This window comes from Phoxinus phoxinus (assembly GCF_949152265.1).
Source record: "Phoxinus phoxinus genome assembly, chromosome: 12".
In the NCBI taxonomy this organism is placed as follows: domain Eukaryota; kingdom Metazoa; phylum Chordata; class Actinopteri; order Cypriniformes; family Leuciscidae; genus Phoxinus; species Phoxinus phoxinus.
Window position 1 is genome coordinate 28,374,053 of NC_136887.1, and position 26,797 is coordinate 28,400,849.

Consider the following 26,797-nt stretch of genomic DNA (forward strand, 5'->3'; position numbering starts at 1 on the left):
GCCCAGAACCATCTCAGAGTGCGCGCACATATCAAATAAGCACTGTTTCGCTTCTTACTGCGCGTGAGCGGTTTCAACGGCTTAAAAATGAGGCCGTGACCTTGAGACAATGTGATAACTCAACACTGGAGATGACATGACTGTGGTGCTAAAGTCTGATGCAAGCAGAGGGTGATGCGTCGCTGCCAATAAGGCATCAAAACGCTACCACAAAGAACCGGCAAAAGTCATGATTATGAATGTCAAATATAGCAAGGTGACATACATTTTTTATTAATAAACTAGTGTCAGTGTTGGTTGAGAAATGCACATTTCATACGGATTACATAAGCAGAGAGTAGTGTCTCTTTTTGTTTTGAATTGTTTAGTTTAATAGTAGACATTTCAATCTTTCTGTGTATATGTATATATAAAAAATGTTTCTTGGACCCTGCTTTAAAGGTTCACATTACAGAAAGCTTGTATAGTCCACTTTTTTATTTAATACTGTAAAGCTGCTTGCTTTAAATCAATCTATTGTAGAAAGTGCAATAGAAATAAACGTAACGTGACTAGTGCTGAATTGCAGAGCTCGTGCAAACATATCCACATCGCTATGATCAGATCCTTTCTTGTTTTCTCACTGCAGTCCTTTTTGTTGTTATTGAGAGGAAAGTGTGCAGTACATATTTATATATTCTAACTAAACGCTCAGCAGCGCGGATGGCCTCAGAATGTTAAGTGAGCTTAGATTCTATGCGTTTCCAGAGTATTATATTTTAGCATGGCTTATTTTGCAAACAGCATGACTCTTGTCGATCTCCTTAGTGGTTTCTTTAGAGTGGAAGCAAAAGGACTCAACACTTCAGCTCAGAATAATACCAGCTCCTGCCGCGTTGTTCAATCATCTTGTGAGCTGGGTTTGCTAATGCTAACGCTAGTGATGCACCCTTGCACTTCTCCCCGTGACAGTTCACGTTCTGTGATAAAACTGCCATCTAGCGGTCTTGTTTAAACCGAACACAAAGCCACTGACACGAATCGTGGATGATAAACAAATACACATAGTGTTTTTGAGAATCTATACAGTATCGCCAAACATAATATTGTGATATTTACGTGTATTGCTATTTTCTTACACCCCTAGGATATTCTGACTTTAGAATATATAGACTTTAAAATAGCATCACTTCCTCCGCCCACATGTGGAACGAGGAGCTATTTAGCTCTGGTTGACAATTTTAGGCGTATAACCACAAACAATCATCTTAGTACCGGTCTGGGAGGGGAAGCACGACTGGATTGGAGCAGTTAGAGTGACAATGCATTTTAATGAAATGTGAATTGGGTCTTTGGAATTTTTTTGGGCTTATCAGGTTAAGCGGTAGTCGGCAGTGATGGATTTCAGGATGAATTTTCCAGGTGAGCTCACTGATTAATAGAATGAACAGTGTTTCTCTATTTGAGAGAGATTATAGTATCTTGACAATGCTAATTATTTCTCAGTTCGAATATAGAGTTGAGCTGTTCATTTTATTTATTCAGTGTGATTTCCCCTCTCATGCTGCCCTTCTGAGCCCTTTTAAGTTAAAAATGTTGTGAATCACGCGTGCTGCGATACAACACTTTCACTTGCGTTTTGGGAAAGCTGACTGGCCCATGTCTTTTCAAACCTTGCCTATTCGAACATCCAAGCGGTTTTATATAATTCAGTTGTATATGGGAGCTCTTTAAGAGACGGTTTTCTTTGCGTTCATACCAACAACGCACACACAAGCCGTCTGTTAGTTTTGGGCGTGTTGATTGATTCAACTGCTTTATCCATTTTGTTTCTCTGTTGTCACATTTGCCGGTTTAACGTCAGTTTGGGTAGCGTACTGCCACCTAGCGTTGAACTTCGGAACAGCAGGAAATCAATTACCGAAATGAGCAAAATCATGATATGATATACCGTTCAAACTAATAAAATATATTCCAGTATTTTTCCAGTACCAGTATACCAACCCTACTAGGGATATCTCAGGTTTGACAGCAATGATCGATCATGAAAAACCAAAATGGACCCTCTTTTTCCCCCATCTTCAACTTTTCACATTGATCAAAAAATCCTGTCAACTATACTCAAATGGTTTATGAATTTGTGGGTACGGATTGAAAAACCGAAAGCACGGTTTACAAATCTGAGCACAGGCGTTGGAATTTTATGGGTACGGATTAATCATTGGGTGAGATTTGTTAAACCGAGGGAACCATTTAACAATCTGTGACTAAGGTTTATAAAAATGAGGGGACAAATTACAGAACTGACCATGGATTTATTTAATTTTTTTCTACCGGTGACTTCCCAGAATCTATAAAAACCTGCCATAAAGTTTTTTTTTTTTGGCTGTAACTTGTGTACTGACAGACAGCAATTTGTGTCAACACTGTACACTGACTTTAAGTATGGGGCAACAACAGCAACACTTTAGAGATTAGAGGGCGTTCACGCAGGACGCATTCCCTTTTCAAACAGCTAGACAGAGTGTGAATGGAGCAGGCCGTTTATTTTTGACACAACTTGACACAATGTCTTAAAAATGTGGCACTTAAGGCATGAAATGCAAAAAAAAAAAAAAAATCCATCTGACTCATTTTTACATAGACCGACAATTGTAGACAAATGTAGACAAAATGACCTAAACACCCAATGTCTCCGTTTAACAGAAGTGGTCATATGGCATGTTTCAATGCTGCAGATTTGCCAAACTGTACGTTCATGATCTGATTATGAGCATGTGTTGGCCCTTGGGGAGTGCTTTGCTCTTTCAGAGCTCTTTAATGTCCTTAATATGACAGGGCTGTAACATAACCCTTAAATTCTCCTCCTTCCCCCTCTTTGTATGACAGGAACTCAAGGACGTCCATCACAAAGACCAAATGGCCGCAGCTCGCGGCATCCTTCAGAGGAATGTTCCCATGCTGTACAAAGCATCGCATGCCTGCCTGCAGCATCCAGACGTGGCCGCGTACAAGGCCAACCGGGACCTCATCTACAAGCAGCTGCAGCATGCTGTCTCCGGCATTTCTAATGCAGCCCAGGCTACCAGCAGCGAGGACTCCAGCTTCTCCCAGCCTGCAGGTGGAGGAGAGCTAGCCTACGCCCTCAACAACTTTGATGTAAGTCCATGGGCCATTGGATTTCACATTTTTTTGGGCCAGTTTCTCTGATCCATGCAGAAATAGCTAGCTAATAAGTGGTATCAGTGGAGAATTGTCATTCAGCATCACAACTGAGAATTGGCCGCCTCCTAATTGAAGGGACTGTGCTCTGTGAGCGTTGTCATTTAGGAAAAGAAAATCCTTGCCCTTTGCATTGGGACAGACTCCATATTGCATCCTGCAGTGAAGTACTTTTCTCAAGGACAAAAGGGTAGAATAACAGTGAAAGTTGTGGACTTTTTAGTGAGGGTGCCACAAGACTGCTCGATAGAGCTTATTATGGGTTATAGATTGTAAAATATTTAGAATTCAAGGAAAAGGTTGCATTCAAGTGTTATGAAGCTTCAAGTCCTTTGCAGAATTTAGGCATGGATTACTTTTTTTTAAAATTCATCCACCAATGTTTGCTATTGAATTTAACATATTGAAAGATCAGGCTTTGGCTTAAAATGCATTGATTTAAAATGCTTGATTTAGAAAATGTTGGTAAACTTTGTGTGCTTTTTTACACAACAGAGTAAAAGTTATTTTGTAGCGAGTGATGGAGAGGAGCATATTGTGAGTAGGATCGAACAGCAGTTGCATCACCCTCTGCAACTGCTTCACACAGTTTTATCAACAAAAGCGCGAGAGCAGCAAGTTGTTGACAAATCCGGTGTGTGATTGAACTGTGTCGAGGAGACCGTAATCCACGATTCAATCAGATTATATTTGTATGTCCAAACAAAGCTGAGCTACTGACCTCAGAGAGTCTTTCACAAGTTTGAACTTTTGTTGCTGTGTTGAGTCAGGTCAGCACCAAAAGCTTATGGAAAATAGCATGCTGATTTAAGTGTCTAAGCAATGCATTTATTTCCTTATGTGACTTGTATTAAATAATTCAGATCAGAGTCTCTAAATATAATTTGAGGTTAAGGGTAGCAAGTGATCATTAGCTATCCTTCATTTATTTGCACTTTGAACGGTTAGTCTCCTTCCAGAATAGGATGCGAACCATTAGTCTAACTGTTTTTGGTCTGTTGCACTCAACATTTTAAACAATCAGTTAGTGAAATAATAAATTCAAATGATATGCATGAACTGAAGTGTTGCCATAGAGATATTGTAAAAGGGGAGGGGGGGAAGTAGGTTCCAATGGCACCAGCGGTGTTTGAGCACTGGGTGTCCACATTTCTTTTGAATTTGTTTGTCTAGCAAATGCAACCTGTACTTTTAGGTAATGGATAGTTTGTTCCTGATGGACGGGGGGAAATTAACTTTTTTCATCCACTTGCCACATTGATTGCTAAATGCAGAATTTTACCAGCAATTTTAATTTGTTCAATTAGGGATGCACGACAATGGTTAAACTAATTTTTGAGCAAAAATAATCGTGACTTATCAATAACATTAATATCCAGTTTTTCTAGAGAGGGATAAACACGCACATTTTTACTTTCTATTGTAGCACAGAGGCATTCTCGAGCAGAATTTCACAATGGGCATCGCTAAACTTCAAGTTTGTCTGTTGTCCGATCATCAGCACTTTTTTGCAGTACAGAGAGTGTGCGCATGGTTGCCAGGTTGGGAAGATTAAGTAAAACACTGGACAGAAATTGTTTCCTTTTAAGAGAAAAGCTCAGTTTGGGGGATTTATGCTCTTGTCATCTGGAAACCCTAAGCAGGAAAGATAGCGTAGGTTTGTTACGATGCAAGATAACAGAAATGTCAGATAGTCAAAGTTTTCAGGACAAATAAGCAGTGAGCCAATATCAGGTTGTGCTAAGTTTCCTTTCCTCCTCTGTTTTAATGCTTTGAAAAAGAAATGTAAAAAAAAAAGAGATAAAAAACATATAGAAATAAAAATAATTTTTCTATTTTTTTTATTAATACTATTTGCTGGCTAAAACCAATTAGGTGCCTTTATCGATTTGAATTTATACATGAATACCTGCATTTGGCTGCTAGTGTTTTTTCCCCCTGCTGATGGACAACAAAAATAAACATCTTACAACTCTGCTGATCTCAGTGCAATTTGATTGTATCCGTAGTTTTTGCATTGACTGAAGCAGGTGCCTCTAATGAAGCTTGAAGTCGCTAGAGGAGTGTTTACAAACAGTGTTGCTCTTGATGTGCAGAATATACTTTTATTTGCTGCTTTGAAATGGATGCTTTCCGTCATGAAATGATGAGAGAAGGCTTTAAGAGCTTAGCACAGCACTTAATTTAATTTTTAACATTGCTAATTAGAGCATGTCTATTAGTCCAGCTCATATCCACAATTCTTTTATGATTTATATACCTTTGCCTGGGCAACACAGCTTAAAATCTAATGTGTTAAGGTGATGCATCCTCCTGTTAAATTTGCAAAAATCAGTCACTGCAGGTATTTCTCTCTGTCTCTTGTGGCAAGAGGGTTTGCTCATCAAATTCCATTTGCCTCGATTAGCTGTTGAAAGATTTCTCATACAAAGGAGTGGCGTCACCCTACTAAAGAGAGAACATCAGATCAAACCATGTGATCACCATTTGATTGGAATTTCTTTTTGTTTTGTTGCAAAAGTGCGTTCTCATCCTCAATTCTGGGGTCTTTTATTTTTGGAGTAATGATTATTGTTGTGTTGAGTTTTGTTCTCCCTTTGTTTCTCCAAGCTGTCTCTGGGGTTGTTGGCTCTGAGCTCAGGGACTTTAGAAAGCATTGATCTTCCAAATCGGCTGTCTCTGGGGCTCACATGCTCCGTTACCTACAAGGCTTATATATATATATAGAGAAAATGGGTGGTTTCATCCTATATATTTTTCTCTTTTTGCTTCCTCAGTCAGTTTCATCTTCCCCCTTGACTGCAAATACATCTGAATGTTGATAGATTAATGCAGAATTCATTAGTCATCTGTAGGTGTAGTAGCATGAGTCAGTCTCTCTGTGTTCTTGCTCTTTTGCTCCTCCACCATCATTCGTTCCCGTTTTCCCTATTACACGCTGCAATTATTATCAACAATGAACTGACATCCTCTTTTTTTTTCTTTCTGCCTTTGACTGGATCCCAGAATGCATTGTCACTTTTGTCTATGGACTTATCAACTGTATCTAGGCCTTAGGCATAGATAAAGCATCAGGCCTTTATTATTGGTGCTTGCCTGTAAGGTGAAGCACACCATTATCTCACATGCTGCTGCTTCTTCATCCATACAAATGTCTGCATGTAACTCGCCCCGCACCTTTGTCGTAGACCCATGAATGAGGTGTCAAATTGTCCAGATTATCGAGGAGAGGTGTGCTATGACTTTTTTACGCGATCGGGCGTACGATGTTCGCACTAGGGGTGGGAGAAAAAAATGGGTGCATCGATGCATTTCGATTCTCTCTCCAATGACTCTGGATCGATTCTGATCATTTGAGAATCTTTTCTGAGCTTAGTTTTTAACGAGATTTGTGATGACGCTGCGTGTGTTTTAGAAACACCCTTATTCTGCTTGCTTCAGCGCACACACACACACACACACACACACACACACACACACACACACACACACACACACACACACACACACTCTCTAACGGTCCATAAAATTCATAAAGACAAAGTTCAGAAAGATTAAAAAGATAATTACAAGCACATTCGCGGGCTTCATTGCACAGGATGCGCTGTGAGAAACCAAAAATTGCTTTGAGAAATTGCTTTCACAATTATTCTAAGTGTTTTCCAACAAAATGGAAGCAATTTTCCATTAAATTTGTTTTAATTTGGTCAAATTCATGCAAATTCAACCGTTCAACTCAACGAAAGCAACAACTTTATTTTATTTATCATCAGCTGATTTTAAGTTTAAAGACCGCAATGGGGGAGAGAGTGGCATCAGCACTGGTAATATAATTTATTCTTGCTATTCTTAATAAAGACTACTGTGTGTTGAGCTTTAGGACGCAACGCTTCTTCAGCAAGCTGACATGCAAACTGCTGCAAATGAAACTGAGCTACTCGAAACGCATGACGTGACCAACATGAACGGAGTTTGCTTTTTTCTCAAGTTTTTTTTCCTTAAAGCGAAGCGCAACAAATGGTGCAGAACAAGCTGTAAACTGTTAGTCAGAAACTTTTGTGTGTGTGTGAGATGCGCTTTCATTGTCTTCATTTAAATCGCACACTTTAATCCTATTTATAGCTCCTAACTTGATAAAATAAGCTGTGTTAGAATGATGAATGATTACTTCAAAATGTAGATCTGTGTGCAGGTGCGATGTACTTTATCTGAATTATTAAATTGACATCTCTCGCATGCCATAGGTTACCAAACCCTGGTCTAAGCTCTTAAGAAAATGTAATTTTGCAAAAGAAGAACTTTTTTTAAAATTAATGTTAATTTAAAATCAGCCTACTTCAGTGTAATATCGTATCATATCACGTTTCACACTGAGAATTTGAATAATTATAATGTGTCGATCGGGATGCGGGTTGGGTGTGGATCTCTAAATTAGAGAAAAGAGAGAAATTAGAGAAAAATCTCATAGACTTGTGCGACGAATTGCAACGAAATTTGACATTCATTGCTCAGAGCAAGGATTTTGCAGAAACATGGGTGACCACATGGCTCTGTAAGAACATACCTGTACACACAATGGTGTAAGTTGTACCCCTGGGGGGAAAGAGTTGCCAGTAGTTTCTGTATAGACATACTATGGTGAAGGGAATACCCATGAAACCGGAATTGCGCATACGCATTTTTCCTACTATGGTAACTTGCATAAGGATTTTGTATTGAACATGACTTTGCATCACAGTGTGTCAGAGTCAAGGGGGTGGGTCATTTTACTTGGTAACCAATCAGTCTTTCACACACTTTAAATTAAGGGAGTACAACATGCTTTTAACTTTAGACTCCTCCACTACCTTGTAGTCTAGCTGATGCAGTGTGCCTTTCTATTAGTGTTCATTTTGTCAGCTATTTTTATTTATTTAGTCTTGGTCCTGTGTCAAATGTACTTTTTAGTTATGTCATCAACCATGTCCTGTTTTTGTTTAGTATTATATAGTTTTTGTCAATGAAAACGTAGTCACATTTTCGTCCTGCTGCATAATGGTTTAATTGATAATCCCAATTATTTTGCTCCAAAATTATAATCATAACGATTATTGTCATTTGAGAAATGCATTTCATCAGAATTATTTCACTTTCACCTATAAGCACAAATCAAGACAATGTTAATTTTACCTCATCTAGTTTTCTGATTTATTATAGGCTATTTATCATATAGGTCTACTGGAAAAACAAGAAACTTCTCTCAAATTAAAACAAATTACTAATGTTTTTCTATTAAAGGGGTCATGAACTGAGAATTAAAATTTCCATTGATCTTTGTTTTGAAAGTTAAGAGGTCGTTATATTATAAAGAGATCCTGTACGTTTCAACTTCCTTGTTGTTCCAAAAACAGCTTTTATTGAAACCAAGGGCAGAAAACGTCAGGATCTGAAAAGTGGGGACTTATGACGTTATAGGGCAGTGAAAGACCGCCTATGCAGAAGAATATCAACGCCTACGTCTACATCACCGTGTCTTTGGCACTGCCCACTGGTCACACGATCAACAGACTGTCATCTGCTCAATGCTCATCACTGCGACCTTTCATGTGATGGGAATAGATCTAAATATAACTATAATCAACACTTTTCACATTTCGTTAATCTCGATAGCTGTAATAGTAAAAACGTGCTAAAAGATTTCGAGAGAGTTCCACATGTAATACTAGCAATTTCATATGCAAACATGTCCACTGAAATCTCAGAGGAGTCACGCCTCTTTAAACAAAGCGTAGGAAAAATGCCTTTTTTTTTCTAAAATGACAATTTTTATGTAAAAATCATATTAGCATAAAATAATCCAGTTCATGACCCCTTTAAAACCACAGCAAAAAAGACTTAGTCATACAGAGCTGCATAAGTGCAGTTATTAAGCAATCACAATCAATAGGCTATAGCCGAGATCCATATTTGGATTTATCAAGAATTTGCAGTGCATCACTGAGACTGTTTGATCGCAGATTTAGTCGCAGCAAACAGCTTGTGACAGAACACAGACCGAATGAATGACACTTTAATTTAAGCAGAAAATCTCAAATGGAGATCGCTGAACTGCAGGTTACTTGTTTGTCTGTGTTTTCAGATCATCCGCGCTTCTTCAGCAGTGTAGGCGCATGGTGGCCAGATTGCCAAGATTAAAGGGGGGGTAAAATACTTCGTTTCAGTCAATCTCATGTTAATCTTGAGTACCTATAGAGTAATAGTGCGTCCTTCATATCTCCAAAAAGTCTTTAGTTTCATCAAATTTTTAAACTAAAAATACAGCTTTCCGATTCTATCCGGAAAAAGCCGAGGTCCTTGATTCTGGGCGTGGGCGGAGCTATAGAGTCAAGCGGGGATTTCCAGCACAAGAAATAAATCTGATACCGTTGTACTTGCATGAATGGGGTGTTTTATCACTGGGACCGCACCAGGTTTTAATTGCAACCGGTTTGCAAATCCAGCGACGACCTGGGCCTTGTTAATAAAACATTCGTCACTGAAATGACCAGAACACAAAACCGCACTTGCCACACTCCTTTGCTGTCCCGGAAATACATACTGCATCCACTGTTCCAGTAACACTGGGTTCTTTGGGAAGCTGAACAAGGTAAACTTTCCCTCACATCCCAAAACACACTTTTTTGGAGACATTCTTGACATCAACCATTCCTATTTAGCGCTGCTGATGATGATTTCCAGTAGTAGCGCGTCGATGAGCGCGGTCTTTCTCTCCTCTGGTCGACGTGTGCGTGAACGCGCTTTTCCGAGAGCAATGCTCATATAAGGAGTTCCACTCTGGTCTACGTCATTAGATCTACGATAGAAAAAAACCAGCCGAAACGTGTTGCAACCCAGAAATTCTCTGTTATTCGTTCAAAATAACTTTTCAAACGTTGCCCATTATTAGCATGAGAATCCATCTCTTTAACACTGTAAACAACTCTGAATACATGAAACACTGTTGTACCCCCCCCCTTTAAGTAAACTACAGGGTAGAAAACCTGTTTTTTTTTTTTACGGTAAAGCTATGAATGGGGGATTTAAATTGTTGAAATATGGCAACCGCAACCATGAATGCTCGTAGCGGCTTGTTAAAAACGGTCTTAAAAACTACATTTACTACATTTCTTTTTCGTCAACGATATAGCATGTTTATTTAGTCACAGTTATCGTTTAATGACGTTGGTGCAATTGCGATCCGATTTTGATTAATCGTTCAGCCCTACTAGCAACAAGGTCCTTAGACTTTCATTCAAAGGGATATCTTTGGATAGAAGTGTCATATAAAGGGTGTTTGACTCAGGGCAGCAGACAGACATCACAAATCACCTTCACTACTTCCTCTGCATGCCCTAGCAACCATTGTTGAGCACCCTAGCAACCCAAAGAGGGATCTCTTCAAATCCAAATGTCAGAGGCATTGAGGCTGGTTTATCATTCATATTGCAGCCTTTATAGTACCATCATTGGCAGCTGTTAAGCCACTCCCTAGCAACCGAACAGAGTACCCTAGCAACCGTTTAACAAGCCCTATATCTCTGCATCAGAACATCATATAGACACGGGGGTTGGCTCCCTGACTCATGTTATCAAACAGGACTAATGTTAACATAGTTCAACATAGCATCTTGTTAAAAAAATGTTAGCAACCACTAATAATGATAGCATCATGGTAACAAGTTAATCGTGTTAGCATGTGACTAGCAACATGTTAAATGTGTTGGCATCATGCTAGGAACATGTTAATTGTGTTAGCATAATGCTAGCATATTTTGAATTGAGGTTGTGGTTGTACACGGCAAGCACCACTCACATTTTCTTCAGAAAATGTACATGTCTACTTGTCATTTTCTGTTCTCTTGTCCTTTTGCATTTGAGCTCAAAAGCATTAGGAAGTGATAATTTAATCATGTGAATCCAGACTGCAGAATGCACTGTGAGACAATTTAAAGCTGGCAACAAAACGAAGTTCATAGATTTTTTTTATCATTGCGTACGGTTAATCAGATTGAGTATCTGCGAGAGGTAATAAATCTGAGCTATTTTAAATGAATTAAGAGATTTCAAAATGATGCATTTGTCATGACCTAAGGCTAACAATGTAACATGGTTAATTGTAAGTGAAGCAAATGTCCTGATTTTTCTTCTTCTTAGCCAATCAATACTCGGCACAAAGCACGTTGAGATTTCTCACAGCCTGCAGCTATATCCGTACCTGCGGCTGCTAGAATTATCGGTACCCTCAGACCTCCATTATATTGATTGTGCTGTACTATGTGATTGGCACAGTTTTTACTCTTGACCTTGAATGCTGCTTTTCTAGGGATGCTGTATAGAGCTCATCTCGCCAGATCGATCAGTGCACAGTTGAATTATTACCATTTCACCTTTTCTTTTAATGATTTCCAGTGATGATAAAACCTCTTATAGTCATGTTTTAGCAGGTTTTAATGATTTAACATCAGCTAACCCTGTGTAGTCATTGCCTTGAATCAGTAGATGGCATTTGTTTCCGGACTGTTTTTATAATTGTTGGATGTACTCCAACTGGTGAATCAAAACAGATGATTAGGGCAGTGGTTCCCAAACTAGTTCTGTTGTAGTTTTAGCGCTGTACTTCTAAACGGGCATTACATGGAGGTAAGAAGAAAAGAAAATACCATGAAATGTTTTACAATACAATCAGTTACCTTTAGATATAAATTCATATAAACCCCCATTCCCCAATTCAATAGTTAAAATAATTTTTCTTCCTATGTTTCAAGCATCACGAACTGTGAGCTTGTTGTGTCGGTTCCGTTTTCAGCATTTTCCGTCTCTGGCCTGTTAACGTCCCATTTACAGACTTTCTAATATTTCCACACTTTATATTTTGGAAATGATTGTAATGCAGTTAGTTCGGAATAGAGATTGGTCAAAAAACAGAAATTTTATGGCTGGTCGACTGGTGCATCTCCAATAAAAAGTTTTGTAGCTGTTGTTTTGACTATGTAACATTGTATTCTGATAAACAAACCACCCAAATTTTAGATACAGGTGAAATTTCACAATTCTCAATTTTAACACCACAGCAAAAACTACTAGCCTAACTAATAAAATTCAAACATTATTGATACCTCAATACCTCAAATACAACAGACCAAAGATACAAATGAAATAAACAGTGCTTCATTTTTTTTATATATATAAGTCTTAACTGTATTCAGGTACAGAAAGATTATTATGTATAGATTATTCCTTGTTAACGCTAAAAAAGTTGCTCTGTCTAGAGCACAGAGTGACTTTAATTTTTGTTGTTGTTTAATTAACATTAATGGCACAGATGGCCGCAGGAATATTAACAGGAGTATAACTGTCCTTTTCTTGCAGTTTTTTTTATGTATCTGCTTTCAGATCCAATACAGCTGAGCTGACTGGATCATCTGTAAACAAAAGTTTAATTGCTAACTGTGCCTCCTTTACAAAACAATCTGTAGTCTCATTCTCCGAACAAACATAATCCTCAAACGTGATCATGACGCCAATAAAAATAAAACATTCACTTACACTGGTATCCTTCTGAAGTCTTCACGGAAATAAGCAAGTGAGCGGTTTAAACGGGGCGCATCAAAGTGAACATTCCTGTCGACGAGAAAGTGCGTGGGCTATGTCAGAAACTGAACACGCATCTGAACTGTATCCGGTGTAGACTGTATCAGCAATTAAAATGGGTTTTATTTGTTTTTGATGCAACAAGTGTAATCCAGTGCCAGCCAAGTGACTGAAAGCCAGTGGGCGGGGCCAATGGTGCGATGTAAACCTTGACATCGTCAATGTATTTGCCCTGTGACATCACACATCCAACTATCCAAACAAGGCTTTTTTTGGAGCTTGAATAAATAAATTCTTTGTTTTAAATGAGGATGTTTTAAGCAGGATGTTTAAATAGTATAAAAACCTCTTTTTAAAAGATCAAGGCAAACTTGATATGTCATGACTCCTTTTACAACGTATATTGCGAAAAAGCCTATACTTTATTGACCTATTTGTTAGGCTAGTAGTTTTTTCTGTGGTATTAAATTCTGATCCATGACTCAAACTGTAATATGATTTGAACCGTGGGGTTTGTGATCCGTTGCAACACTACATATAGTATTTTGAGACTTGGTCCAATGAGCAATGAGACTTGGTCATTGATTGTTAATGATGCAGACACCTTAGTTTGTATATTAAAACTGTTCAAGCATGAGATGTAGCTGCTCTATTCTTAGTAGTAGCTGTTTCAGGAGACTAGACATCCTCACAAAGGAGAGGCGGTCCTCTTCCCAACCAGATGCCATCTGTTTAAATGGCAAAAAAAAAAAAAAGTGGGCGTTAGTGTGCGCACATGAGATGGGGAATGCTCGATACTTCAGATCATGTGTGTCTTTAATTTCCTGGTGACTGTGCAGAAACTACAGCACACATGCACATTTTTTCCACATCACTTCTTGCTGCTTAATTTGAAGCTGGAGCAACTTTGCAGTGAGTCAGAGAGTGGCTTGTTGCCATGCCAACCTGACACGCAAGCAAAGGAGGTCAAATGAGATGAGGCTAATAAACTCATATTCTTACAACTGAATTGTTGAATATTTTACTGTGTATATGACATCAGATGAAGGGGATTGTCAAGTTGTTTTGAAGACTGATTCCACCTGCTGATGTTGTCCATTTTCTTTCTTCCTAGGTAGCTATAGCTTTTCTGGCACATTAGTGACTCTTGTCATCACTTTAATTGCACCAGACGTTGACAAGTTTATTCTTTGAGAGGGGGAGTGTGATGTCCCCAAGTGAATGTACCCAGCAGAGGGCATATAGGGATATCTAAAATGTCATCCTGGCTCAAAAAGGAAAAATAGCAATGATTTATATGCACAAGTGCATTTTGTTGCCCTAGGCTAAATTGCGATTACTCGGCTGTTTAGCCTTAAAGATGCACTTTTACTAACTACAGTGTTTACCAAAGCAGTTCTCTGTTGAAAACCCGACTCGAGATTTACACGGTCCAAGTCTGTGATCTTACATAATGTGCAGTTAAGCTTGATTTTTGTCCCTACTTTAACTTTTTTTCCCTGTTGGGCCCCAGTGGATGGTACAAATGGTTTTTAAGATGCCGTCTTTTACATAGAGTTGATTTAAAAGGCAGCTGAAGTGCACAAGCTAATGTAGCCTCTGATTGAGCAAAACCCATTGGCCTGAAATTGCATCAGGAGCCCCAGACCATCATCTCAGATCTTGTGAATTATTGATTCGTCCAGTTAATGAATATCACAGCTTGTGCCTCGTCGTCCAGGGAGATAGATTCCAAAATCCTGTTCAGGCCGCACAGCCAATAATGACGGCCGTTTAACTCTTATGAAGTTGGACCGTTTGTATGTGAAAACATAAATTTTTCACACTTTTTTCCCCTCTCACTTTGCAAAGAAATGTTGAATGGCAGTATTTTAGAGCACACGATTTTTTAAAGTAGAGGGAGCAAGACGGGAAGATTAAGCACTTATTTCAGTATTAATGCAATATTCTCTGTGTTTCTCTCCCCCTGCAGAAGCAGATCATCGTGGACCCGCTGAGTTTCAGTGAGGAGAGATTCCGGCCTTCTCTCGAGGAGCGTCTGGAGAGCATCATAAGTGGCGCCGCCCTCATGGCTGATTCCTCCTGCACGCGCGACGACCGGCGCGAGCGAATCGTGGCTGAATGCAACTCTGTGCGGCAGGCGCTGCAGGATCTGCTCTCCGAGTACATGGGCAATGTAGGTGCACGTCAAATACTATTTTTCCTTCTCGTTTGCTGCTTTTCCCCTTCTGCAGTCCCACATTCCTAAATGATGACGGCAAGTACCCACCTGCTACCAGAGACAGACGGTCTCCTGCAGGGTAGGAGAGGGTAGTTTTATTTCAGGGACAGTGCACACATCACGTTCGCCTGGCGGTGTTGTATAAAGACCTTCAGTCTCAACACAATTTGTCCTGTGCCGTCTGGCTTTTGAAGAGAGGGGTTCAGTACACACAAGCCCCCTGCTGTGCTACTGATCTGTGCATTGAATTGTTTGACTGCTGTTGTTTTCAAATAATTCCCTTTGTTTGCTCACCAGTATTGGTTTTATTTGTTTTCTCAGATCTTCATTTAATTAGTTTTCTTTTTGCTGCTTCATTTATTATCTTTCAGTAACGGATTAATTTTTTTCCCCGCTGAAAGTCCTGAGTAGTTTAAAGAAATATTGGTTGAAAGCAACTGTTTTACACCCCTGCAGCGTGCAGCTCGGTTGGTGATATGATATGCTTGTGGTCCAGTTGGTAAATGAAGAACTTGTAAGTTCTTTGACACATTTGGGTGTATTTGCCCCACACAGAGAGAAAATTGGCCACTTTTAGTCCAAGCTGGTGTGGAGTATTCTATAATTGAAAAAGAAACAAATACAATCATGTTTGTAAATGTAACTTCAATTCACCACTTTAAAACGCCTACCTCATTTCTCAGAAACCACCTCAGGCTGATTTCTTACACGCATTGAATGTCTTGTTTTGTGCCATCAATGTTTGTCTCTGTTCCCCCCTACACTACATTCTCTCTATGGCAGATCTTTTTTTGGAACTAACCTCTTTCACCATCTTAATTTTCAAATAGGCTAGCTTTTTTCTTTCCAATCAGCCGAATTAAATTTTGTGGTGATGCGTTTCGAAAATTGTTGAAAATAACTAAAAAACTATTGCTTTCTAAATATCAAGGAAAGCTTGTAATCTGTATTGCAAAGAGTTTTTTATGCTTGTTGGCCCTTTTAAAATTTAAAATAAGTTCTACGCACCAAGCACTCGGGAACATCATTTTTCTGTCACACGTTAATAGCGGTGTGTGGGCAGCCGAAGTGGTGTTGTGCCACCAACCGCTGAAGATGATGTTTGGGGAGGCGATGTCTCACAGGTGTCAGTGACTATTTATGTCAGTCTTACAAAATGTCAGCAAGCAGCAGGTCCTCTGCTCTGTCTGGAAACACTGCAATGTTCTCGGCAACCTGAGCTGACGCTCTCCAGATGGCTCATTGCTGGTTCTGTGTTACTCCAGACCAGGATTGCGAGCGAGCGCCTCTGTCATTATCATCCATTTTTAAATCTGCGGCATGAGAGCCTGAAAATGGCTGTCTGATAACATCTAGCAAAGGGTTTGGCATGGATAAGGCACAAGCATTCAATAAAAGTCAAATTACACATTCGATTTCCAGTGCCATTTCAAGTGATCCTTATGAAGAGTGCTCATGCCTGGAATGGAAAAATCATACCAGATTGATTCCAGCAGTGATAGTAATCACTAATATGCAGCTATCTGTGTAATAAGCTTGCCATGTCATTCCATATTAGCTGTGTTACCATGACTACATGAGAAATGCTAATATAATTGGACAGGACCTGTTAAAGCAACCTCATCTTATGTATAGAATTTTTTATGTCCCTGCACAGATAAATGACATTGAGCCATCCCATATGTCCCCACACAGATAAATGATATGGAGCTGTCGTTTTGAATACATGAGCACAGTCCATGACACTTTCTTTTCTGTGATCGCTTTTTTGCTAATCCTAGGTGCTGCTGGTTTATTTTAGCCACAGATTCATCCAAGCAGTGTCCAGGATGTTTCAAAACAGGTTTTCTACTTGACTAGGCCTTTGCAGCGTGTCTGCCCCAACACACAAAACACTGCTCCTCAGCCCTGAAGCGCAGCTGACATGACAAGGCTTTGGCTGCTCACTCGTTCAGACAGGTGAAACCGATGAGGGAGATTATATGTCCATCCTTCTCGGCTACCTCTGGAGCAAAGCCTCCTTGAGCCTTTGGATGCTTTGGCTGACATTTTACCTGGCAATACCCTTCACAAGCTCTCTTAAAAAACCTAGTGAGCTATTGTTTACATAGGCAGCAAATTACTTTAGTTTTGGCATGTTGCAAAGATAACCACGCAATACTGAACACAAAATGTATAATCCAGAGTGTGTCTGTGATGTTGCCTTTTTAGGCAGACAAATTAAAAAGAACAACATTTGAAACAGAAATCTTTTGTAACCATAACCAATGTAAAAGTCTGTCACTTTTGATAGTCGTAGTCATCAGGGGTTTAATAGTACGGTATGCATCCATTGCATCGCGATAATTTAATGGTGTACCGAAAACGCCCCGCTGCCCTGCCCAGCCATGGCCCATTGTTGAGGTTGACATCACTTTACCTTTTGTCACAAAATAAAATGGGGTGTTACAGCACACGTATGCCTCCGTACCTTTTTTGTGTGTGTATAAGACAAATATAGTGGTGTAGTCTAACCACCAATAATCACAATAAGCTCCGTTTTCTATTTCTTTTGATACGAAACAATGTTTAATCTTTCAAATGATGTCCATTTTACCACAAAATAATAATAAATGCTGTTTTGGCATTCTTTAATGTGGTGTGAAAGATCACTGTACAGGCGCCTCAGTGCACGAGTGGAAGAGCACGAGTGAACGCGATCTCTTCCTCAGTTACAGAATAAACAACGGTGGAAAGACGTCATTAAAACGGCTTGTGAACGGTCACGTAACATTACATTTATCTCGGGCAAGTCAATCAGTGTCCACAGCTGGTTAGTTCGCTAGAGAAAATAACGATTTCGCTAAATATATGCACCATATTAGCCTATATATATATATATATATATATATTATATTTTACCAAAAAGAAAAAAAACATAAATTTGATAGTTTTCTCCCCTCTGCTGTACCGAACTGAACCGTGGTATGTACCAAACCATCAGTTTTGTGTACCGTTACACCCCCAGTTGTAGTGGTATTATTATTATTATTATTATTTTAAGATCTTAACTATTTTCTTTTTAACAATATTTGTGGATGGATTTAAATGTTGAATGAAGTCCTTTGCCATATAACATTTTGCAGCTCTGGACTTCTAATGCAGGAACATTTTTCTTTACATCTTTTTGTTATAGTCTTTCAGGATTTCCTTATCAGGTAGCAAAGATATGTCTCCCTCAATCTCTCCAACTCTTTTATCCTCTTCTAAATGGAGGAATGTATTGGGTGCAATAGGCTGGAATTTCGATTTGACTAAGACCGGTGCAGCTCCTCCCCCCCTCTGTTAGAATGAATAACTACCGGTAGTCTCACATCCAATTTGTGCTCTGACTGTGTCGTTAAATGAACTCAGAAGGCCTGCAATAATACAGAGATTAGATTGGTGTCCTAAATTAATTTTTTAGCCATATGATTTCTCCTGGAATAAAGGAACTGCCTTGTTTGAAGTTACTTATTTTGATAGAAAGACATATTGGCCAGACAGCATATGGGCTTTCATTTGCAGCTGAGACTCTGCGATTGGTAGTGTTTTGCTCTTTCAACCTCTATCTTTTTAGCTAGCTAGCTTAGCAATATTTTTCCCCATCCTTATTAAAAAATGTCAAACTGCAAAATAAAACTTCAGCTTAAAATGTTAATTTATTGAAGCAGAATTTTGTATCTACACAATAGATTTGAATATCTAAATATTGTATTTGTTATCCTGATTACAGGGAACACATTTGATGAAATATGGAGTTCAAAAAGTTCATAAAGAGATCGTAAAACTAATCCATATGAATTGAACGGTTCAGTCCAAATTTTCTGAAGAGACATGATCGCTTTATATGATGAACAGATTTAATTTTACTTTTATTCACATATAAACATCAACTCGCACATCAGTTGTGGTGAACGGAAGCTCAAGCATGTTCGTTTGATGTGCGAGAAGAGAACCATTGAGATTCATTCTCGTGTGTTACTACGCAGGATGTTTGAGCTTCCCCAAGAACCAATGAGGTTTGTTCTTGTGTGTCATGAGGGTGAGTAAATAATTACAGAATTGTTTAATTTTTGGTTGAACTAACCCTTTAAGGCAGGAAGCACTTTATTTCACACTCATTAAATTTCTACAAATTTCCCTTTTTAGATGAGGTTTGGTTGCACATGTGCATTTCAATAGCCTCCCACAAATCAGCTGCATAAAGCAAGACTTTAATATTCTATAAATTAAATGAGAGGTCTTGAAAGGTTAATCTGAAACCCAAGTTCTGTAGTTATAGCCTCAGGCATCGGCTCTGGTTATGAATGTTTATAAAAATTTAACAAAATGGCAGTTTACAGCAGCTCAGTGTCTAGGCATTGAGTTGACCAAGCTAAGCTTTAATGCATTCAGGTTTCTGACTTTAGCACTTGAATGTAAATGCTTTAAAGTTGCTTAAATTGGCTTTTTTTTTTTTTTGTCACCTTGTGTTTGTTTAATATCCTCAGTTTGATTCTTGCCTCAGTCACATATTTAAAATGAAATTTTAGAGCAGCGCCTCAAAATAATCAAACCTCTATTCATAATTGATGCGATCTTATGATGAATACTAATGTTTTAATCACTGTTATGTGACCTGAATTTCACAGGTTTCATAATCTTTGAGCTGAAATGGTGCATGTAGGCAGAAAACCAAAGAGGCAGATTGAATTATAATGGACTGCCGCATCCCGTTTTTTGGCTTGAGCGTTTTTCAGACCGTTCAAAAATAGATTGTAATTAATTGCCGATTAGCACAGAGATTGATCAGGCTGTTGTTAGTTAGGGAAAAGATGTGTAATTGTTATGCAGACCCTTAAACGGAGTGCCTCGAACTGGCTGTAAACCCAAACTATTTCAGCCAATCAGGTTTAAACTTAAAAGTCCAACCAGAGACTGATTATCCGGATGATTAACAATGCAGAGCACAGCTAAACAAACAAGCCTCTTCACTTTACAGAGCACGAGCTCATGGTTTGGAGTGCTGGGGTTCAAGCACGTATTTAATTATTCCACCCTCTCGCGACTACTTCACATACTGTGTCTGTTCTGAGCGTTTCTGCTGCATTTTATTAATAATACATTTCAGACCCCCCCTAGACTCTTGTTATAGAGGTGATTGTACACAAGGCGAGCTAGCAGTAATAAGGTTTGACGTGTCGAGCTTTTGACATTTAAATTCTTAAACTTGAAGGCAAACATCTGAAGAATCTGTGAAAAGACAGATGCGAACTCTTCAAGGCCTTACGGAGGGGGAGATGGAATGGGAGACCCACACACACCCACACCTCTCTCCGTCTGTTCTCTTCCTCACGTTTTCCTCTTTGCCATGGGCATTCAGCAAGATTGACACTCAGTCTTGTTTTATGACAAGTCCCTTCTGTTTTTTTAGAAGCCTCTTAACTCGAACTAAACCGGTTTCTATCGTTCCTCTTGTTCTTTCACCTAACAGTGTGCTTTTGAAATAATTTTTTCTTACCACCATAGAATAATTTTTGCTTTTTCATAAATAGTGATAACATTTGAACAGTAAGTGCAGATCATCACCATTTATCATTTTCTGCTCTACGACATTCAGTGTTGGGGCACCTGCTTGTTAAAGCCGAGCCTTAATGAGTCCTTGTTAACCTGTTGGCTTCTGGTTCTCCCCAAATATGTAAAGTTAATTAAATTTGAGTCAAGACTAGAGATCCTGCAGCTTCTTTTAAACATGTTTAAAAAGCCAGAGCACGTTTAATACATGTTGGTTTTTCTACCTTTGATTGCAAAAATGCAAAATTGACTTTGTGCATTTCATTGTAAACCTAATCTGAATGCGTAATTAAAGCGAATCACACCACATGCAGTGCATCAGGGGAGCACATTACGGTCCCTGAGGCTTTTGCTAAATTTACAGCTCTCCATAAAAACGCAAATCTGTCACACATGGGCTGTCAGATGGTTTCCTCCATACCTGGTCCTTGATCATTTAGCTGTTAAAATCACATCCCAGTCTTTTCAGAGAGATGGATGAGGTACTTTTTTTGCCCAAGCAATTTTAATTGCATAAAGATTGAGACAGTTTGTCTATTTTAGAGGAAGCTTACTGCACTCAATTTTACTCTTTCGCTTAAAGGGATAGTTCACCCAAAATGCGGTCATTATTTACTCAACCTCATGTCGTTCCAAACCTGAATGACTTATCTTCCTTGTTCCGCAGAAGTATTTTGAAAAATGCCTTTTTCCTCCCTGCAATGAAAGTCAGTGGGTCCAATACAAAAGCCATACATGTTTGTAAAGTTTTTTACAAAACTTTTTTTGAGTAAAAAACATTTTTAGGTTTTAAATTTTTTAAAAATTTATTTGTAATTTAGGTGAACAAACAAACCCTTAAAGCACTAGCTACTAGGGATAGGCAGTGGTGGACCATTAAACTTTGATACATTTCACACCAAAATTTATTAAATTACAAAATTGTTCATCACTAATAGCAGTTATTCCCTTATTCTAACCACAAATTGGGGGAAAAGTTAACTAGAATTTCACTGGAATATTATCGTACTATGATTAATGAAACAAATCTTTGGTATTGTTATGGTATCAAAAGCCTGTCACATTGGGTATTGCTTTTAAACCATTTATTATCCATCCAGGCAATACAACCTCTAGTCAAATGGCTTTTAGTGTTTGTCGCTTATTTTTTTTGTTTGTGTGATCATGGTGTTTGGCTGTAAATGTTAAAAGCACACCTAACTGCTATAAATATGACAGAATAGAGAGAGACTTTGTAATCTGAATGGATCACTTTAGCCAAAGACTTTAAACAGCACACCTTATTATTCATAGTTTTAAAGAATGGTGTGTTTTTTTTTCTCCCTCCCCCAAAATGATATCTCACTTAGTACAGTAAATCATGTTGTATCTGTGTGCGATTTTAGCACCTGGGCAGGTCTGGAGATGGTCTGACCTCTTATAAAATTTAAATACAAGTAGATAAAATGCATGCTTGAGCGACGGAGGCGTGGTACATAGAGGATTTATGCCCCACTCTTTGCAGTCTGTCTCATTGCCCATTACATGCTGGGAGAGGTATGTGTGTGACGGAGAGCACAAACCACTGATGATTCCATTATTTTCATTCATCGTTCTTATCCTCGTGGGTCATAGACCACTGCTGTCAGCTCCTGCAGAGCTGTGGCATCACTCTGTGACTGACAGTTTCTATTAAGGCCCCTTGAAGTCTTAGATGTGTTGTAGAGCATTTAAATGACAGCTCAGACCTGTGTTGTAGGTTATTGTAGTGCCATTTCACCCATTTCTGCTAAATGACCTCTGCGGTGTCTTGTCATTTGTCCTTTTTGCATATTTAACAACTTTGTTTCATCATGCATAGAAATAAACATTCTCCTTTGTCTATTCAAAAGATAGTTAAGTGTTCGTGCTGTGGCACAGTGTATATACTAGGGCTGCACGATATGAGGAAAAGCTGCGATGTGCGATAACATTGTTTAATATTGCGATGACGATATGACTTGCGATAAATGTGATTGTTAACTATAGGCCTACTGTTCCCCTGTCTTAGTGCTTTAATAGGTTCTTTGCGTGATAGGTCAAACGTTTATTACCTGCCTGGTTCAGAATACACGATTTTAGCGCGATTTTGGCACGATCCGTTTGACGTATGGGTATCGTGGAGATTCGTAATAACGACAACGGGCGTCGGGACGCAAGATTCGATCGTAACATCTCGTACAGTGTGTCATAGTGGGCGACAACCTACGTTGCGGCTGCGATGCTTTATGACAGAAAGACTATAGCATGTTTAATTCTTTAACGGTCCTCCACGACGGGTTGAATATGTGAGCGAGGCGAGACGTGAGTGAGTGCAACAGTGAGTGTGTGTGTGCGCCAGTGAGCGTGTGTGTGCGTGCGTGAGCGAGCGAGTGAGTGAGCGAGCGAGGGACAGTGTGTGTGTCTGTGCGTGCGAGTGAATGTTTGCGAGTGAATGTGTGTGTGTGACGGCACGCGATGACTGGTCGGAAAGCAACGTGTAGTCTGACATGTTTCTTGTCCACGACAAGATTTTAGGAGTCAAAAACGTGTAAGTTAGTGCTAATCTGAACCAGGCATTATTCATCGTGTCAGGCTGTCTGTTGCGATGTGTTCATCGCGGGAGTTCATATCGCGATGACGATGAAAATTCGATGTATCGTTCAGCCCTAGTATATACAGTGCGGTTTTAATAACTATAATGATAACTAAATTAGTGTCAACACCAATAGACAATAAAATCGCTGTTTGTCGTCTGCCACTTTAAATCCACAAGCTCTTTAAAGTCAGGAGAATCTAATTGACTTAGTGTTTATCAGCGGGAAAAACTGTTCTGAGAGTGATTCCAATGATACAGATTGTCTAGCTTATTTAACGTATTAGTACATGTTTAAATTAAAGATTATTAAATGCTGCATGAGTATTATTTATTATTAGTTCATGTTAACTAATGAAGTTAAAGGGGTCATATGATGCTCTTTATTTTTTATTTTCCTTTAGTGTGTAATGTATCTGTTTGTCCATGTATATGATTGCAAAGTTTCAAAGCTCATAGTTTCCTACAAAGGGATATATTCTATCTAACAGAGAGCACTGATCCAGACCTGCCTAAAACACCTAGATTGAAATTCAGATATAACTTCCTCAAATGTCTGTTACAATGTGAAATGATAGCAAAATGCCAGCCAAAAGGCATAAGCAAAGAAAGAAGGCAATGCTTCAGTGAATTGTAGTGTTGACGTCATGTTGTAGAGATGCTGTGTTTTTGGATGCGAAAGCAAAACGGCTTTGATTCTTAATTTCATCTGTTTTCGGAAGGTCAAACAGAGGTTAAGATTTATTTGTAAAGCAGTAAAACCCAAACGTTTGCTTGTGCTCAGCTCGGAGGACAGCTTCCTAAACCTGGGAGAGTACGATGCCAGCTATACGAAGGCTACCATTGTGATACACTCTGCTCAAGCCATGCTTAAAGTGGTTCTGGTCGTTTGTATAAAAAGAAAAAGAAAAAAAGAAGCCACAAATCATGACCTGTCATGCACCACTACTGTTTAGTACTCCGCGTCGTGCCTAAAAACGCCCCTTAGCTGTTCTAAATCCACTGTAAAAAATCAAGTCCCTGTGAACCGGAAGTTACAAATGACTTTTCTCCAGTGTTGTGACGTATTTCCAAGTGAGACGGAATATTGAATAAAGGGCAGGGTTTTACTTCTGCGCTCCTCTCCATCTCTCGCTCATAGCAGACTAACGGTTTGAGGGGAGTTGCCACGCCCTCGTGCCATAGCACATGACATGAAGAGAAGTCGTTTCGAGGGGGGAGGGAAGGATAATGTATTTGATTAAAGATTATTTGGGTACATGTATTTATTTATTTATTAATGAAGTACAGATTAATCATTTATAATAAACACTACAATATTACATATCAAAATACAAATTGTAAAATTTGATTTCATGGCGAGTTTAATATATTGTGGTGTGTGCTCCTTTTATTTTCAGTGGGTGCTCCTAAATTTTAGCTGGTCCTCTTAACTTTTTGAAGTTGGGAGAACCAGTGCTATAAAGTAAAGTTTATTTTGAGCTCTGAATTGCTTAAAGCCTTGGAAGCTGGAGCTCGCGATTATGGTAAGGGACGTTACATTTCCGACACAACGTACTGGGCCTGCTGGCCAATCAGAGCACACAAAGCTTTTCGGAACAAGGGGCTTTGTAGAAATCGGTGCGTTTCAGACAGACGGGGAAGAAAGGAGCGGCAATGTACAATATGTGGTAATTTTTATTTATTTAAAATGCACACACGCGCATGTTAACCTATTCTATTACACCTAATAATCAAAGTAATGAACTTTTTAAAAAATGACATCGCATTGACCCCTTTAACTTACGATAACAAATCAAACCTTATTATAAAGTGTTCTTTTTTGCAGTGCTGAAGCAAAAAATGTCAGATAGCAAAAAATTGTGCTAGATTAGTGCTCGGGTATTTTCTGCTCTATTGAGAAAAAAATCTTTCTAATGCAATATTGATGAGCTGCAGTCCATACTGTGAACTCTTGACAACCCTTTCCCCCCCTCCTCTCATAATGAAATGTCCACTGACATTTTGTTCCTACTCAAGTCTTAAAGCCTGGCAGAGCTGGTATCATAACATACAATAAAGGGGCGCTTTACTCTCTATCCTCTCTCATTTTTTTTTTCTTTCTCACTCTGGCACAGAGAACACTTGAGTGAGTTCTACAGACTTCTGAAACTAGGAGTGATAGCTCGGAATGATGCTTATTTTCAGCTGCTGTCAGTGATTGGAAAAATGTCCCTGTCTTGGTCTCGTACACAATAAATGATTATGCTCACTCAGTTGAATCATGATGTCCCTAATTTACTCCGAATTCTGTTCAATTTAAGGATACATCTTTTAGTTGTAGAATTCTGTACTACAGTAGTGAGACCAGAGCCATGCCTGGCAGAGACGTGTAAATCGGCAGTGGCTTTGTACTGTGAATTATAGAGCAGATAGTTTCTGTCCTAGGTGCTCATTGATCAATACAACATTGCAGTTGTCCTAAAATACACAATATGGTAAGAGCTATTAAGTAGAACACCCATTTAGTTCGCTACTAGGGAAGTTGAGGTTTTCTTTTTCGAAAATGTTTAGTTGGTGGGTTGCCTAAACGATTAGCGGACTAATCTGTCTTAACTGGAAGTGTGTATTACGCATTCAAAATATCTAGACTGTGCAAAAGAACAGACTTATAAACAAATTTAGGAACAAACGTAAGGTCTAAAAATTAATATTGATTCTTCAATTTGAGAAACGAACCCACGGAGCTGATCACATGAGCAAAGAGACAGTCTTTTGATAAAAGATCTTTAATGTCATGAGGCTTTATGTTCTTTGTTATTATGAGAAGTTTAAATATATTTTCTAATGTATGGGAAATGCTGTTGATTGTGAATCAGGAGGGTGAAATTAGCTTTATATTCATTTGAAGGTTAATTCAACTCCGTTGTTACAGGTTTCTGTTTAAGGTGAATGCATTTGATTGGATGATACATCAGAGCTTTCTGGCCATTTTTTCTCCGTGCTGAGAATTTGGCAATTTAATGGGACATAACAAATGTTCTCAGCTACTCACTGCCTAAACTCATAATGGGTGTCTGCGTGTGCAGTGTTGTGGGTAATCGACACCACCCTAATATCTTTCTCTCTGTGTCCTCCAAAATGGTTTTTAATCCAGGTTTCCTTAAGTATATGAACTGATTTTTTTTGGTCTGGCAAATTTAAATTTGTTGTACATTCACGCTGGCCATAATTTGTCTTTTGCTCAGTAAGCATGTCACTGTCTCAGTCGCCTTTCTTATCAGATGTACTTTTCCAGACAGTTAATCATTAGCCTAATTTGAAAGGAACAAATAACTCTTATTTTCCCCTTATTGAGGAGAAGAGATGCCGCTTAGGCTGCAAGGTGAATTTGATCAGAGAATTGGTACCGAATGTGTTTGAGCCTTTGTTTAGCGCTGGGCCACATCTCCACCTGGTTCAGCACTGACACACATACATAATCCTGACCTTGCAAAGACATTATTCCACTCTGAGAAGAGGGAAGTTATAAGAAATGAATTGAAGGAGAGTGACCGGAAAACTTTTGTGCATATTCCACTTTAGTGATGAATAGGACAGTGTATAGTGGGTGTGCATGG

General features: G+C 38.9%; 1 protein-coding gene across 1 annotated transcript in view; it reads left to right on the plus strand.

Moving 5' to 3' along the window:
- Positions 1-26,797, plus strand: part of ctnna1 (catenin (cadherin-associated protein), alpha 1) — a 114,900-nt gene that overhangs the window by 12,023 nt on the left and 76,080 nt on the right. Inside the window, exons 6-7 of the mRNA XM_079630074.1 lie at positions 2,869-3,138; positions 14,783-14,986. Coding sequence (XP_079486200.1) covers positions 2,869-3,138; positions 14,783-14,986 — 474 coding nt within the window. The remainder of the gene's footprint in view (positions 1-2,868; positions 3,139-14,782; positions 14,987-26,797) is intronic.